Source organism: Triticum aestivum, chromosome 3A (genome assembly GCF_018294505.1).
Source record: "Triticum aestivum cultivar Chinese Spring chromosome 3A, IWGSC CS RefSeq v2.1, whole genome shotgun sequence".
NCBI classification, from domain to species: Eukaryota; Viridiplantae; Streptophyta; class Magnoliopsida; order Poales; family Poaceae; genus Triticum; species Triticum aestivum.
Genome location: NC_057800.1, coordinates 577,099,404 through 577,112,154, shown reverse-complemented (window position 1 = coordinate 577,112,154; position 12,751 = coordinate 577,099,404). Strand labels below are relative to the sequence as shown.

Genomic DNA, 12,751 nt, shown 5'->3' with positions numbered 1-12,751 from the left:
GTCTACAATCCGGCCCATCGCGTCTGGACGGGGCAGGACCAGGCGAACCTCTCCTCCATCCAGGGGTCGCTCTCGCCGGCAGTTGCCGGCCTTGTTGTCTTCGCGAAGACGTCTCATGAGGCCTGGACCATCCTTGAGCGCACCTTTGCAGAGCAGTCCCAGGCTCGTGTCTCTGCACTCCGTCGTCAGCTTGGAGAGTGTCAGAAGCTTGACTCCACTGCCACTGAGTTCTACAACAAGGTCAAGGGCCTCGCCGACACATTGGCCTCCATTGGACAGCCCCTCACCGACTCCGAGTTCAACTCGTTTATTGTCAATGGTCTTGATGAGGAGTATGATGCCTTAGTCGAGATCATCAACGAGCGGGGCAACTCGACACCCATGCTGGCACACGAGGTTTTCTCTCGGCTCCTTCTCACTGAGCAACGGGTCGAGACTCGCCGCACCAGGGGCACTGGCTCCCTCTCGGCCAACGCCGCCACCAAGGGTGGTCGCTCTTCTTCATCACCCCGGTCTCCCTTGGGGCTGCCACCGTCGCCCGCCTCGGCCCCCCCACCTACTGCGACCTTACCGGGGGCTGGCGGTCCACGTGTGTGTCAGCTTTGTGGCCGCGATGGGCACTGGGCCTCCAAGTGTCATAAGCGCTTCAAGCGAAGCTTCCTTGGTCTTGGCAATGACGGCAAAGATACACGCAACAATGCCCGTCAGGTCGCCATGGCTGATCGTCCCGCGCCGCAGAAGCAACAGGGACACACTCAGTCCTACTCCATCGATCCACACTGGTACATGGACTCTGGGGCGACAGAGCATCTAACCAGCGAGATGGGGAAGCTTCACACTCGTGAACCCTATCATGGCTCCGACAAGATCCACACCGCCAATGGAGCAGGTATACACATCTCTCATATTGGTCAAGCATCTCTTCTCACTAGACATGCCAATAGGAGTCTTCAGCTTCGCAATGTTCTTCGAGTTCCATCTGTGACCCGTAATCTTCTTTCAGTTCCTAAACTCACACGTGATAATAATGTGCTTTGTGAATTTCACCCTTTTGATCTTTTTATTAAGGATCGGGGCACGAGGGGCATTCTTCTTAGTGGGCGGTTGTGCCAGGGCCTCTACCGTCTGGAGCATCCTGGTGTCGCTCGTGTTTTCACTGGAGTTCGGGTCTCTCCGTCACAGTGGCATGCTCGTCTTGGTCACCCGGCCACACCTATTGTCCGTCATATTTTGCGTCGTCATGAGCTTCCTAGTTTGTCTAGTAATAAAGATGTAGCAGTGTGTGATGCTTGTCAGCAGGGGAAGAGTCATTAACTTCCTTTTTCGGAGTCCAGTCGTGAGGTGAAACATCCTTTAGAACTTGTGTTTTCAGATGTATGGGGTCCTGCTCAGACTTCTGTCAGTGGTCATAATTACTATATCAGTTTCGTTGATGCTTATAGTCGCTTTACCTGGCTTTACCTTATTAAACGCAAATCTGATGTGTTTGATATTTTTGTTCAGTTTCAAAAACATGTTGAACGTCTTCTCAAGCACAAAATTGTTCATGTCCAGTCAGACTGGGGAGGCGAGTATCGCAACCTCAACTCTTTCTTTCAGTCACTTGGGATAGCTCATCGTTTAGCATGTCCACATACACATCAGCAGAATGGTTCAGTCGAACGTAAGCATCGTCATATTGTTGAAGCTGGTCTTACTCTTTTGGCCCATGCATCTGTTCCGTTTCGGTTTTGGAGTGATGCTTTCACCACTGCATGCTTTCTCATCAACCGTACTCCTACTCGTGTTTTAAACATGAAGACTCCCATTGAGGTTCTCCTTAATGAACAACCTGATTATACCTTTCTCAAGGTATTTGGGTGTGCTTGCTGGCCGCATCTTCGTCCATATAACAAGCGCAAGCTTGAGTTTCGTTCTAAGAAGTGTGTTTTTCTTGGCTATAACTCTCTTCATAAAGGTTACAAATGTCTTCATGTTCCCACTAATCGTGTCTATATATCTCGGGACGTCGTGTGTGATGAGCATGTTTTTCCCTTTGCCAACCTTCCTGTGTCCACTGTCGAACCACCATCCCTGCATTCATCCTCTGTTGCTTCTGACCAATTTGATGATGTTGCATACTCTCCTTTGCTGTTACCTAACCATGGTGCAGGAACCGGACGTGGAGCTCGTTTGGAGCTGTTGGAGGATTCACCATCATCATCGTCGTCTTCTGGTGGGCACGTCGATCGCCCTATGTTGCATGGCATCGATTCGCGTGCCCATGCATGGTCACCCGACGAGCCCGTCGTGCCGAGCATCTCCACTGCTCGGTCCGTTTCGCCAGCGGCCGCCGAGTCGCCCGCGGCTCGGCCCGTCACGCCGTCTTCGCCTGCGGCTCGGCCCGTCACGCCGTCTTCGCCCGCGGCTCGGGTCCTCACGTCGCCTTCATCAGCGGATCGGCCCGCGACACCGGCCACGCCACGGCCCACTATGTCGAGCTCGCCATCGGCCCGGTCTGTGATGCCGGAGTCGCCAGCTGCTTCGTCTGCTCTGCCGGTTTCGCCGGTGGGTCGGCCTTCTTCGCCAACCGAGTCCGAGGCTACCGTGACTGGCTCCTCGTCACCGGCTGACTCGTCAACGTCGCCGTCCTCCAGCCCGTTGCAGGCTGCTCCGTCGACCTCGGTGGTTCCTGTGTCCCGACCACATACACGCAGTCGCAGTGGCATTTTCAAACCTAAGGAACGTAAGGATGGTACGGTTGCTTGGTTGGCTGCTTGTTTGGCTGCTGCTGTTGCGGATCCATCTTCTGAGCCTTGCTCATATCAGGCTGCCCTGCGCATTCCACATTGGCGAGAGGCTATGGAGCAGGAGTTTCATGCTCTTCTTCGTAACAAGACATGGACTCTCGTTCCTCCACCACCACGGGTAAATGTTATTGACTCAAAATGGGTATTCAAAGTGAAGAAGCATTCGGATGGATCTATTGAGCGTTACAAAGCGCGACTTGTTGCTCGCGGTTTTCGGCAGCGTCATGGTCTTGACTATGAGGACACCTTCAGTCCTGTCGTCAAGCCTACCACTATTCGTCTTCTTCTCTCCATTGCTGTTTCTCGTGGTTGGTCACTTCGTCAACTTGATGTGCAGAATGCTTTTCTACATGGATTTTTGGAGGAAGAGGTTTATATGAAACAGCCGCCTGGTTTCTCTGATCCTGATCGTCCTGACTATATCTGTCGTCTTTCCAAAGCACTATATGGTTTGAAGCAAGCTCCTCGTGCCTGGCATGCCCGCCTTGCCTCTGCCCTTCGTGCTCATGGTTTTGTGCCGTCTACTGCTGACACTTCATTATTTCTTCTACAGAAGCCAGAAGTCACTATGTATGTTTTGGTATATGTCGATGATATTATCCTTGTCAGCTCTTCTCAGTATGCTGCTGATGCTCTTGTCTGCTCTCTTGGTGCTGATTTTGCGGTCAAAGATCTTGGGAAGCTTCACTACTTTCTTGGAGTTGAGGTCACTTCTCGTGCTACTGGTCTTGTCCTTACGCAGAAGAAGTACTCCTTGGAGTTGTTACAAAGAGCTGGCATGCTGAAGTGCAAACCGACCACCACACCCATGTCGTCTACCGACAAGATAACAGCTGTTGATGGTGAGCTTTTGTCTCCTGCGGATGCCACAGAGTACAGGAGCATTGTTGGTGGACTTCAGTACTTGACGATCACGAGACCAGATATCTCTTATGCTGTTAACAGGGTTTGTCAGTATCTTCAGGCTCCCAGAGATACTCATTGGGCTGCTGTTAAACGCATTCTTCGTTATGTTCAGTTCACCCTGACATTTGGTATGCATATTCGGCCGACTTCCTCTCGGGTCCTTTCGGCCTTCTCTGATGCAGATTGGGCTGGTAGCCCAGATGACAGGCGATCCACGGGGGGTTATGCAGTATTCTTTGGCTCTAATTTGATCGCCTGGAGTGCTCGGAAACAGGCTACTGTGTCACGTAGCAGTACTGAAGCTGAGTACAAGGCTGTGGCTAATACTACTGCAGAGATTATTTGGGTGCAGTCTTTGTTTCAGGAGTTGGGTTTGTCTCAACCACAGCCTCCTATTCTTTGGTGTGATAACATCGGTGCTACATACCTTTCTGCAAATCCAGTATTTCATGCCCGAATGAAACACATTGAAGTTGACTATCACTTTGTACGGGAACGTGTATCACAGAAGCAACTCCAGATCAAGTTTATCTCATCTAAGGATCAACTTGCAGACATCTTCACTAAGCCTTTACCGCTGCCACAGTTTGAGGCTTGTAGGCGCAATCTTACCCTTCTCAGTTCTTTAGAAAGTGGCTAAGATTGAGGGAGGGTGTTAGACTATGTATAGCTTCTGTACCTATGTACGTATATGGTACATATTGTAACACAACCATTATATATAATGAGATAAGCCACCCCTAGAGGGTTGTGATGGTTCCCCAAAACTTATTGTCTTACACCGGTGTACCATTCGAGGAAGCGGTCCTGGTTCTTGATGAAGTGCGGCAGCGTGCCGAGGATGGGGTAGACCTTGAGGCCATGGGCGCGAGGCTGCCTCTTGGGGTCCGGCCGCAGGTAGAGGAAGTAGAGAAGAGGGAGGAGAGGCAGGAGGAGGAGGGGAAGGGATGAGAGTTCCATGGCGAGTGAGTGAGTTGGTCTTGCCTTAGCTCGCGAAGTCGCGAGCGGTGCGGGTGATAGTTAGATCGATCAAATCTGCTTGCGATGAGAGGTGAGGGATTGTTCAGTTGTCTTGTACGTACAATCGATCGGCGACTGGTCAGAGTTGCCTCCCGGTTCAATTATTTGATTCATTCATGCATCGGGTTGCATATGCAGTATGTCTGTAGATGCTTTTTTAGGATCTGCTCACAGCTTACGGATAAAAATGAAAAGCCAATGAAAATGCCTGCCGATGGCATCGGGCCCGACTTTTCTGCTGTCATGCTCTAGTAATGCCTATGCAAACACCCCCGGTTCTCTCTCGAGAATCCCTTAGAGCAGCTTCAACGAGGCGATCCATCCCTTAAAAGTAACTCTAATGAGGCGACCTATATCGTTTGTCGCCATTCGTTTGGATTAGCGCGGACACAAAAGACGGCCCAACGTGCCCACACGTCCGCATACTGACCCATTTCCGACCTATTTTTGAGCCGGATTTGTGTCGGCATAGAAACAAGACGGACGCGCGCGCGCCTACTCTTCCCCCTCCCTCCCTGGGCCGGCCGGTCGGTGGCAGCCACCACCATTCCCTTCCCCCCTTATTTTTCCCAAAACCCTCACGCCCGTGCGCACTCCCGCCCCAAACCCGCCATGGACGACGACCTCGACCTCAACGCCGCCGCCGACCTCGCCTCCCTCGCCTCGTCCGGCATGACGACCGCCCCCTCCGGCAAAGGCAACCCTCGTGCCCCGCGCAAGACCGCCGCCATGCCCAAGCCAAAGAAGGCGCTGTCGTCCGAACAATGGGCGAGGGAGTCGGCCAAGACGAAGGGATAAAGTCGTCGTGGCTGCCGCCCGAACAGCGGGCGAGGGAGTCGGGGTGCGCCGCCGCCATCGCCCTCGCACGCCCTACCCCCTGGGCGCGCCCCCTATCTCGTGGACAACTCGGGGCCCCCCTGACTTGTTCCTGACGCCAAAAATTCCTATAAATACAGAAACCCTCGAAAAGAAATCTAGATCGGGAGTTCTGTCGCCGCAAGCCTCTGTAGCCACCAAAAATCAATCGGGACCCCATTCCGGCACCCTGCCGGAGGGGGAAATATCGGCATTCTGGGAACGGAGGTCCCCAGACTTGCCTGCCTGCGGCCCGCAATGTGGCTCCTCTAGCGGCCCTGTACGACCCATCTTCACCAGCAAACACCCAAGACCCTCGCGAGGGGCCAAGCCACGCGAGGCGGACGACGCAAGACCTCCTCAGGGGCGGCCTCACCAGGCTAGCTCACGAGGGGCGGAGAGATCAAGGCAAGGCGAACCTCGCGAGGTTCCAATGATGTAAGCCATGACAATCAAGACCAGGCGGGCGCCAGGCGGACGCCAGCGCGCACAATGTCCTCGTTTTCTTTTTGGTGCTAAGGAAGCAAGCGCATGCGAGAAGTTTCAAGGCATCAGGCAAAGGTTTCCATATCGGTGCAACAAGACCAAGACCAGCAGGACGGCAGGATGGAGGTCACCGTGGAGCCCAAGACGGCGTCACCACCAGAGCCTTTGGCAGGCGAAGACTACTTTTGCCAGGATAACTTGTACTAGTTGTCTCCCTTCGAATTTGGCCGTTGTGGGATCCCTTCCCGCTTAATATTTGGGGAGAGGACCAGGGCCTCTATAAATAGGACTAGCCACCACCATAACAGAGGATCCAGATCATCCTCAACCACACAAACTCACCAAGCACAAGAACACCTCTCCTCAGGAGGCTATTCTTCCCTTGTAATTGTTTATCCACAGCCCAAGTGACAATCCACCACACCACACTGGAGTAGGGTATTACAGCACAACGGTGGCCCGAATCAGTATAAATCTTGTGTCTCGTGTTCTTTGGGTCAAGCTAGGCCGTGAGATCGTTGAGTGCGCGAGCTAGAGAGGGGAGAGATCTTTGTGTGCACCGTAGTGTTCGAACCTCAAGAGTTTTGCCGGAACCCCAAATCTGACATTTGACGCGCCAGATAGGGGTGCGCCGAAGCCTTCTTCTTCGTCGACCCACGCTTCGTCACTCCACCAAGCTCATGGCCGACGCTCAGTGGGAGGAGACGGTTCCCGTCGACTACGAAGATGTTCGTGGCAACTTTGTCAATCTCAAAATGATGTGCCAGCTCAGTGTATTGAAGGTGCTCATAAGCATAGGGTGTGCTTGCGTGTATTCATAGGGGTGAGTCTATGTGCGTATGTATGAGCGTCTGCGTCTGTATTGTGTTAGAAAAGTTCCTAATCAATGTAGTAAGAATTGTTAGCATGATGCATTAATATTTGTATATTGATTAACATAATGCGTTACTAGAAATTATGTGCCTGGTAGTGAACCAACCTAAATTTTGATTATATGAAATGCATCAATATTTGTATGTGGTTTTGAAGCTTAAGTTTTGATTTGAGCGGTGAATTCCGTTGCCTATTTTGAAAAACAAGCAGCCAGTAGTACAACAACAACATCAGTAGTATAGCAGCATTAGTGGTAGCGTAGCAACATCAGTGGTAGTTTAAACACAAATTCAGACATTAATTGCTTAGAAACAGCATAAGTTCGGCAGCGAACACATAGCAGTTAAAAGTTAAAGTATGTCATCTTATGAAACAGTGAAGCAACTACTTCTTAGGCTACTTCATGTAGAATATGTCATACCTGCATACAACTAGGATCCACCTAAGTTTACGAGTTGACTACTGAATTAGCATTCATATTTACATTAGTATCCACCTATGTAAATAGACATACATTTTCACAAATAAATTGTCCACGGTCAGAATTATTTTAAATATTTCTCTGAGTTTATTCAAAACTTGAGCAAAACTCAGCTAAATACTAGATGTGTTAACATATATATGGACATGTCTCTGCGGCTTCTCTCTCGCCTCCGTGGTGGGCTAGCTTTGCCTGGCTCCGGCGTTGGTGTGTGTTGGTGGTCAGCCAGGGAACCGGGGGAAACCTTGGCCGGTCCGGCCGGCCCGGTGCGGCAACGCCCAAGGGCGCTGCTTTCCTCCATGGGAGCGCAGCTGAGGTCCCCTGCTTTCCACCCCGATCCCCCTGCCCGAGTGAATACCTTTATCACCGACGGATTTGGCGGCGGCGGCGCCTTGCGCGTCGTGACCTTGCTAGAGGCGTCGTCAAGGGTGCGGGGCTCGGTCGGGAGGTTATGCAGGTGAGGGATTGCGCTACCTCCTCTGCGTCGTCCGATTCCTGAAGCTTGTCTCCAACTAGTTGGGCTTGGACTGTGGTGGAGCAGCCGGCGAGGTATATCCCAAATCGATGTGGTCATCCCATGTCCACCTTGCGATGCGAGGGCGACATTCTTCCAGCTCTAGGGTGAGCTTCTCGAAATCCCGACGGTGCGGCGCCTACGAGCCATGGCGAGGGGGAAGGGTCCCTCTTCGGTGATTGAGAAGGAAGATGTTGGTTCCTCTCTTCTCTAAGTGTTCCTGGAGCTCGGTCCATCCTCGAAGGTCGGCTATGTCCTGATGCGCTGCTCCGTTTCTGCCACATATGATCCTAGTGTGGAGTGCTCGGCCTTTACTAGCTGTATTCATTTGTGGCCTGTGGAGATTGTAGTGAGTAGTCTTTTCAGTGTTCCCTGTTGTATCGTTCTGACCGTTGTAAGTTGGGTTGTCTGCTGTAACTCCTGGTCGGTTGATGGCTTTGTTAATTCAAAGTCGGGCTCTTCGCGAGCCTTCGTTCTAAAAAAAATGGACATGTCTCTCTGGATATGTAGAACATGCAGTCTTATCATTATTATTGACTAGCTCACGTCTATTGCTAGTCATATGGACATGTCTCTAAAGCTTGTGTTTGGTGTAACGTACCGATGCTGCTGCCCGCTCCTCCTCTGACCAATCCGTCGTTGGCTCCTTCTCAAAGTGTGTTTCCTCTCTCGGAACGCCTCCACCCAGGACCTCCTCTGGCATGCGCATAGTACTCGCCACGGCAGCCATGCTGGCTGCCAGCATATCCATCAGCTGAAACAGATCATACAAATAAGTTCACAAAACTCACAGCACACAAATCTATCCAAATCGGTTTAAAAACGAAGGGAAAGGGGGTAGGGGATAGGGTGGAAGGGAGCTCACCGAGAAGGACGGGAGATGCTAGCCGGAACCGTGTGGTACGGCTTTGGGTCTCCGTGTGTGCATGCGTTGTAGATGTGCGCGAGGTGAGGATATGGAGAGGATGTGGGAACGCGTTGAGGAGAGACTGGATCGAGATTTATAGGGAGAGGAAGACGGCGAGAGCGGGAGAGAAGCGTGGGGAGGCGTTGGATGCTAGGTCGATCCATGAGAGGCGGCCGATAGTAGCACCAACGAGAGGGAGGGAAGAGGAGACGGCGCCTCGTTGCAAGGGTGAATTAAAGGGAAAGAGGTTCGCGCGAATGAAATCGTTAGGTCAATCCTTCCTTGTTTGTTTTTTCGTCGAGCGTGCAGCATCTATCTTAGCGGGATATGCAGAAGCCAGACAAACTTTTGCATCTCCCTGTAGTATCTATCCATCTTTTTTTTTTGAAGGGTTAATAACTACCTATATATATACACACGCACACGCACACACGCTGCGTACTACTTTGGCCATATATATCGAGTTTCAATCTAGCAACCTTAGTCTTGCAATTTCAGTCTCGCATTTGCTGCTTGTTGCACGTACGAGATGGCTCTCGTTTGTGTATTTCTGCTGCCGGCCCGCTGTTGTTTGCCACATGGATCCGCCAGCTAGCAAGCCACTTATTTCTTTTTCTTTCTTTCTTTAGCACATCATTTTGTGTATGATGACTTCATTTTGGCAACAATTCAGCCACCCAAAGTGGAGAATTTTATGTAACATGCTAGCCGGGCCATCTTCATTCTCAAAAACTTTCAGAATTTTATGCTCACAACATTAGAAACAAAGAAACTCAGGCCTTGAGCATACCACTCTCGACCATCGCTACTTAGCTCAACAATGTCATACATAAACAAACAAGAGAGGCAGGAGAAGGAGGGGAAGGGATGAGAGTTCCATGGCGAGTGAGTGAGTTAGTCTTGCCTTAGCTCGCGAAGTCGCGAGCGGTGCGGGTGATAGTTAGATCGATCAAATCTGCTTGCGATGAGAGGTGATGGATTGTTCAGTTTTTTTGTAGGGAGTATCTAGAACTCATCTAGATGAGATATAATTTGGTCTCATTCACTTTGAAAACAAGAACAGATACAACCCATGTCAACACACATACATTTTATAGCATCATATTCAATAGCTATAAAAGGTGAATGAGACTAAATTATATCTCATTTAGATGAGTTCTAGCAAAACTGTTTCTTGTACTTACAGTCGATCGGCGACTGGTCAGAGTTGCCTCCCGGTTCAATTATTTGATTCATTCATGCATCGGGTTGCATATGCAGTATGTCTGTAGATGCTTTTTTAGGATCTGCTCACAGCTTACGGATAAAAGTGAAAAGCCAATGAAAATGCCTGCCGATGGCATCGGGCCCGACTTTTCTGCTGTCATGCTCTCTAGTAATGCCTATGCAAACGCCCCCGTTCTCTCTGGAGAATCCATTAGAGCAACTCTAATGGATCGATTCACTTCATTCGTTGCCGCCCGTTAGAGTCGGCGTAGACACAAAAATCGGCCCAACGCGTTGATTCAAACGGACGTGTGTTTGCTTGGCGTTTGCATCTCGACCTATTCTCGGCCCATTTTTAAGCCGGATTTGCGTCAGCGTGGACACGGGACGGACGCCCGTGCGCGCGTCTATTTCTTTCCCTCGGGCCGCCGGTCGGTGACAGCCACCACCATTTTCCCCTCATTTTCCCTAAAAACCTCCCGCCCTCACGCGCGCTACCGCCCCAAACCCGTCATGGACGACGACCTCAACCGCGACGGCGCCGCCGGCCTCGCCTCCCTCGCCTCGTCCGGCATGACGACCGCCCCCTTCGGCAAAGGCAAGCCTCGTGCCCCGCACAAGACCGCCGCGCGCCCAAGCCAAAGAAGGCGCTGACGCCCGAACAACGGGCGAGGGAGTCGGCCAAGAGGAAGGGCCAGAGGCACGCCGCAGACGCGAGCGATGAAGCCGTCGCGGCTACCATCGTCGTCGCCGTCGTGCAGCAGGAGGTCACGAACGCCCGCGTCGCGGCGGCAACAAGGGAGGCACCATACATGCTAGGGTTAAACCCTAGCCAGCACGGTCTCGTCAATGCCACCGCGGCCAGCACCGGGTCATCCGCGTTTCCTCGGATGGTACTGCCCGACTCGCCCCGCGCGTCGGCTTGCAACCCGATGCCCGGCTTCCACGTGTACCCGCAGGCCTCCCGCCTCTACGGGGAGTGCTCGCCCGACGTGAGCGTGGTGGCGCCTTCCACGCCCACGCCCGCAACCATCGACCTCAACGCCACACCGGTGGCTGGTGGCTCGTCATTGGGAGGCGCAAGGAAACGCGCGAGGCAGATGCCGACCGACGTGCTACCGGACGCCCGCAACCTCTTCGAGGGAATGCCGGCCGCCGGCGACAAGGACTACATGCATAACCTCATCTTCAAGGGCGGTGCGCCGACCGCTGGCTACGATCCCGACGAGACACAAAGCCAGGACGGCCACGGGACGTTCACGCCGGCCGCTGGCTATGATAACGATCAAGCGGCTTTCATGCGTGATCAGGTCGGCATGGACCTGGACGGCTTCCCACTTGACCACGAGTTTCCAGACGACTACGGGCAAGAGGAAGAGGACGAGTGCAACATCGAAGTGGAGCCTTTGTTTGAGGACGAGCTCGCCAACCAAGCCACTGGGCCGAAGCCGAAGCGCAAGAGCAAGCAGACGAAGACATAAACGGCGACCGAGGACAATCTTCTTTGCGAGTGTTGGCGAGACATTGGACAAGACCCCAAGACCGGCGCCGAACAAAAGCATTCAACTTTTTGGATTCGTGTCCACCGGGAGTTTCATGAGCGCAAGAAGTTTCCGCCTTACCAAATTGTGAGCACGCGCGTGTGGGTGTCCATTTTAAAGCGTTGGAGGGTGATCCAACAAGAATGCAACAAGTTTTGTGCCACCCTTGAGAGCGTCAAGGCCCGCCCTGTGAGTGGCATCGGCATGCAAGACATGGTATGCTAGCAAGCCGCCCGCTTTTGTGTCATCAAGTTTATGCTTGCATGTTCATTTGCCTACCATTTGCCAATATGCTTGCATGAAAACGTTTGCAGGCATTTCAAGCTTTGGAGGCATTCAAGGTCCAACACAATGGCAAGTGCTTCAACCTCTCCCATTGCTTTAGGGTCATCAAAGATGAGGAGAAGTTCAAGGCGCAATATGCCGCCCTCAAGTTGCGTGGAGGGAAGCATGTTGAGGAACGTAGCAGAAATTCAAAATTTTCCTACGTGTCACCAAGATCTATCTATGGAGAAACCAACAACGAGGGGAAGGAGAGTGCATCTACATACCCTTGTAGATCGCTAAGCGGAAGCGTTCAAGAGAACGGGCTTGAAGGAGTCGTACTCGTCGTGATCCAAATCACCGGAGATCTTAGTGCCGAACGGACAGCACCTCCGCGTTCAACACACGTACAGCCCGGTGATGTCTCCCATGCCTTAATCCAGCAAGGAGAGAAGGAGAGGTTGAGGAAGACTCCATCCAGCAGCAGCACAACGGCGTGGTGGTGGTGGAGGAGCATGGTGATCCAGCAGGGCTTCGCCAAGCACCGCGGGATATGAGGAGAAAGAGAGGTAGGGCTGCGCCAACAAGAGAAGAAACTTTGTCTGTGGGCTGCTCCTTTGCCTCCACTATATATAAGGGGAGAGGGGGGGCTGCGCCCCCACCTAGGGTTCCACCCTAGGGGCGGCGGCCAGCCCAGATCCCATCTGGTGGGGCGGCCAAGGGGGGGGAGAGGGGAAACTTGCCCCCCAAGCTAGGTGGGGCGCCCCCTTCCCAAACCCTAGACGCCTTGGGCCCTTGTGGGGGGGGGGGCGCACCAGCCCACCTAGGGATGGTCCCCTCCCACACTTGGCCCATGCAGCCCTCCGGGGCCGGTGGCCCCACTTGGTGGACCCCCGGGACCCTCCTGGT

At 52.7% G+C, this 12,751-nt stretch overlaps 1 protein-coding gene across 1 annotated transcript; it reads left to right on the top strand.

Annotated features, from left to right (window-relative positions):
• The first annotated feature begins 10,969 nt into the window (after positions 1-10,969).
• LOC123058695 (uncharacterized) lies at positions 10,970-11,518 on the top strand. The gene has a single exon (XM_044481397.1). The coding sequence runs from the start codon at positions 10,970-10,972 to the stop codon at positions 11,516-11,518; it is 549 nt and encodes a 182-aa protein (XP_044337332.1).
• The last annotated feature ends 1,233 nt before the right edge of the window (positions 11,519-12,751 follow it).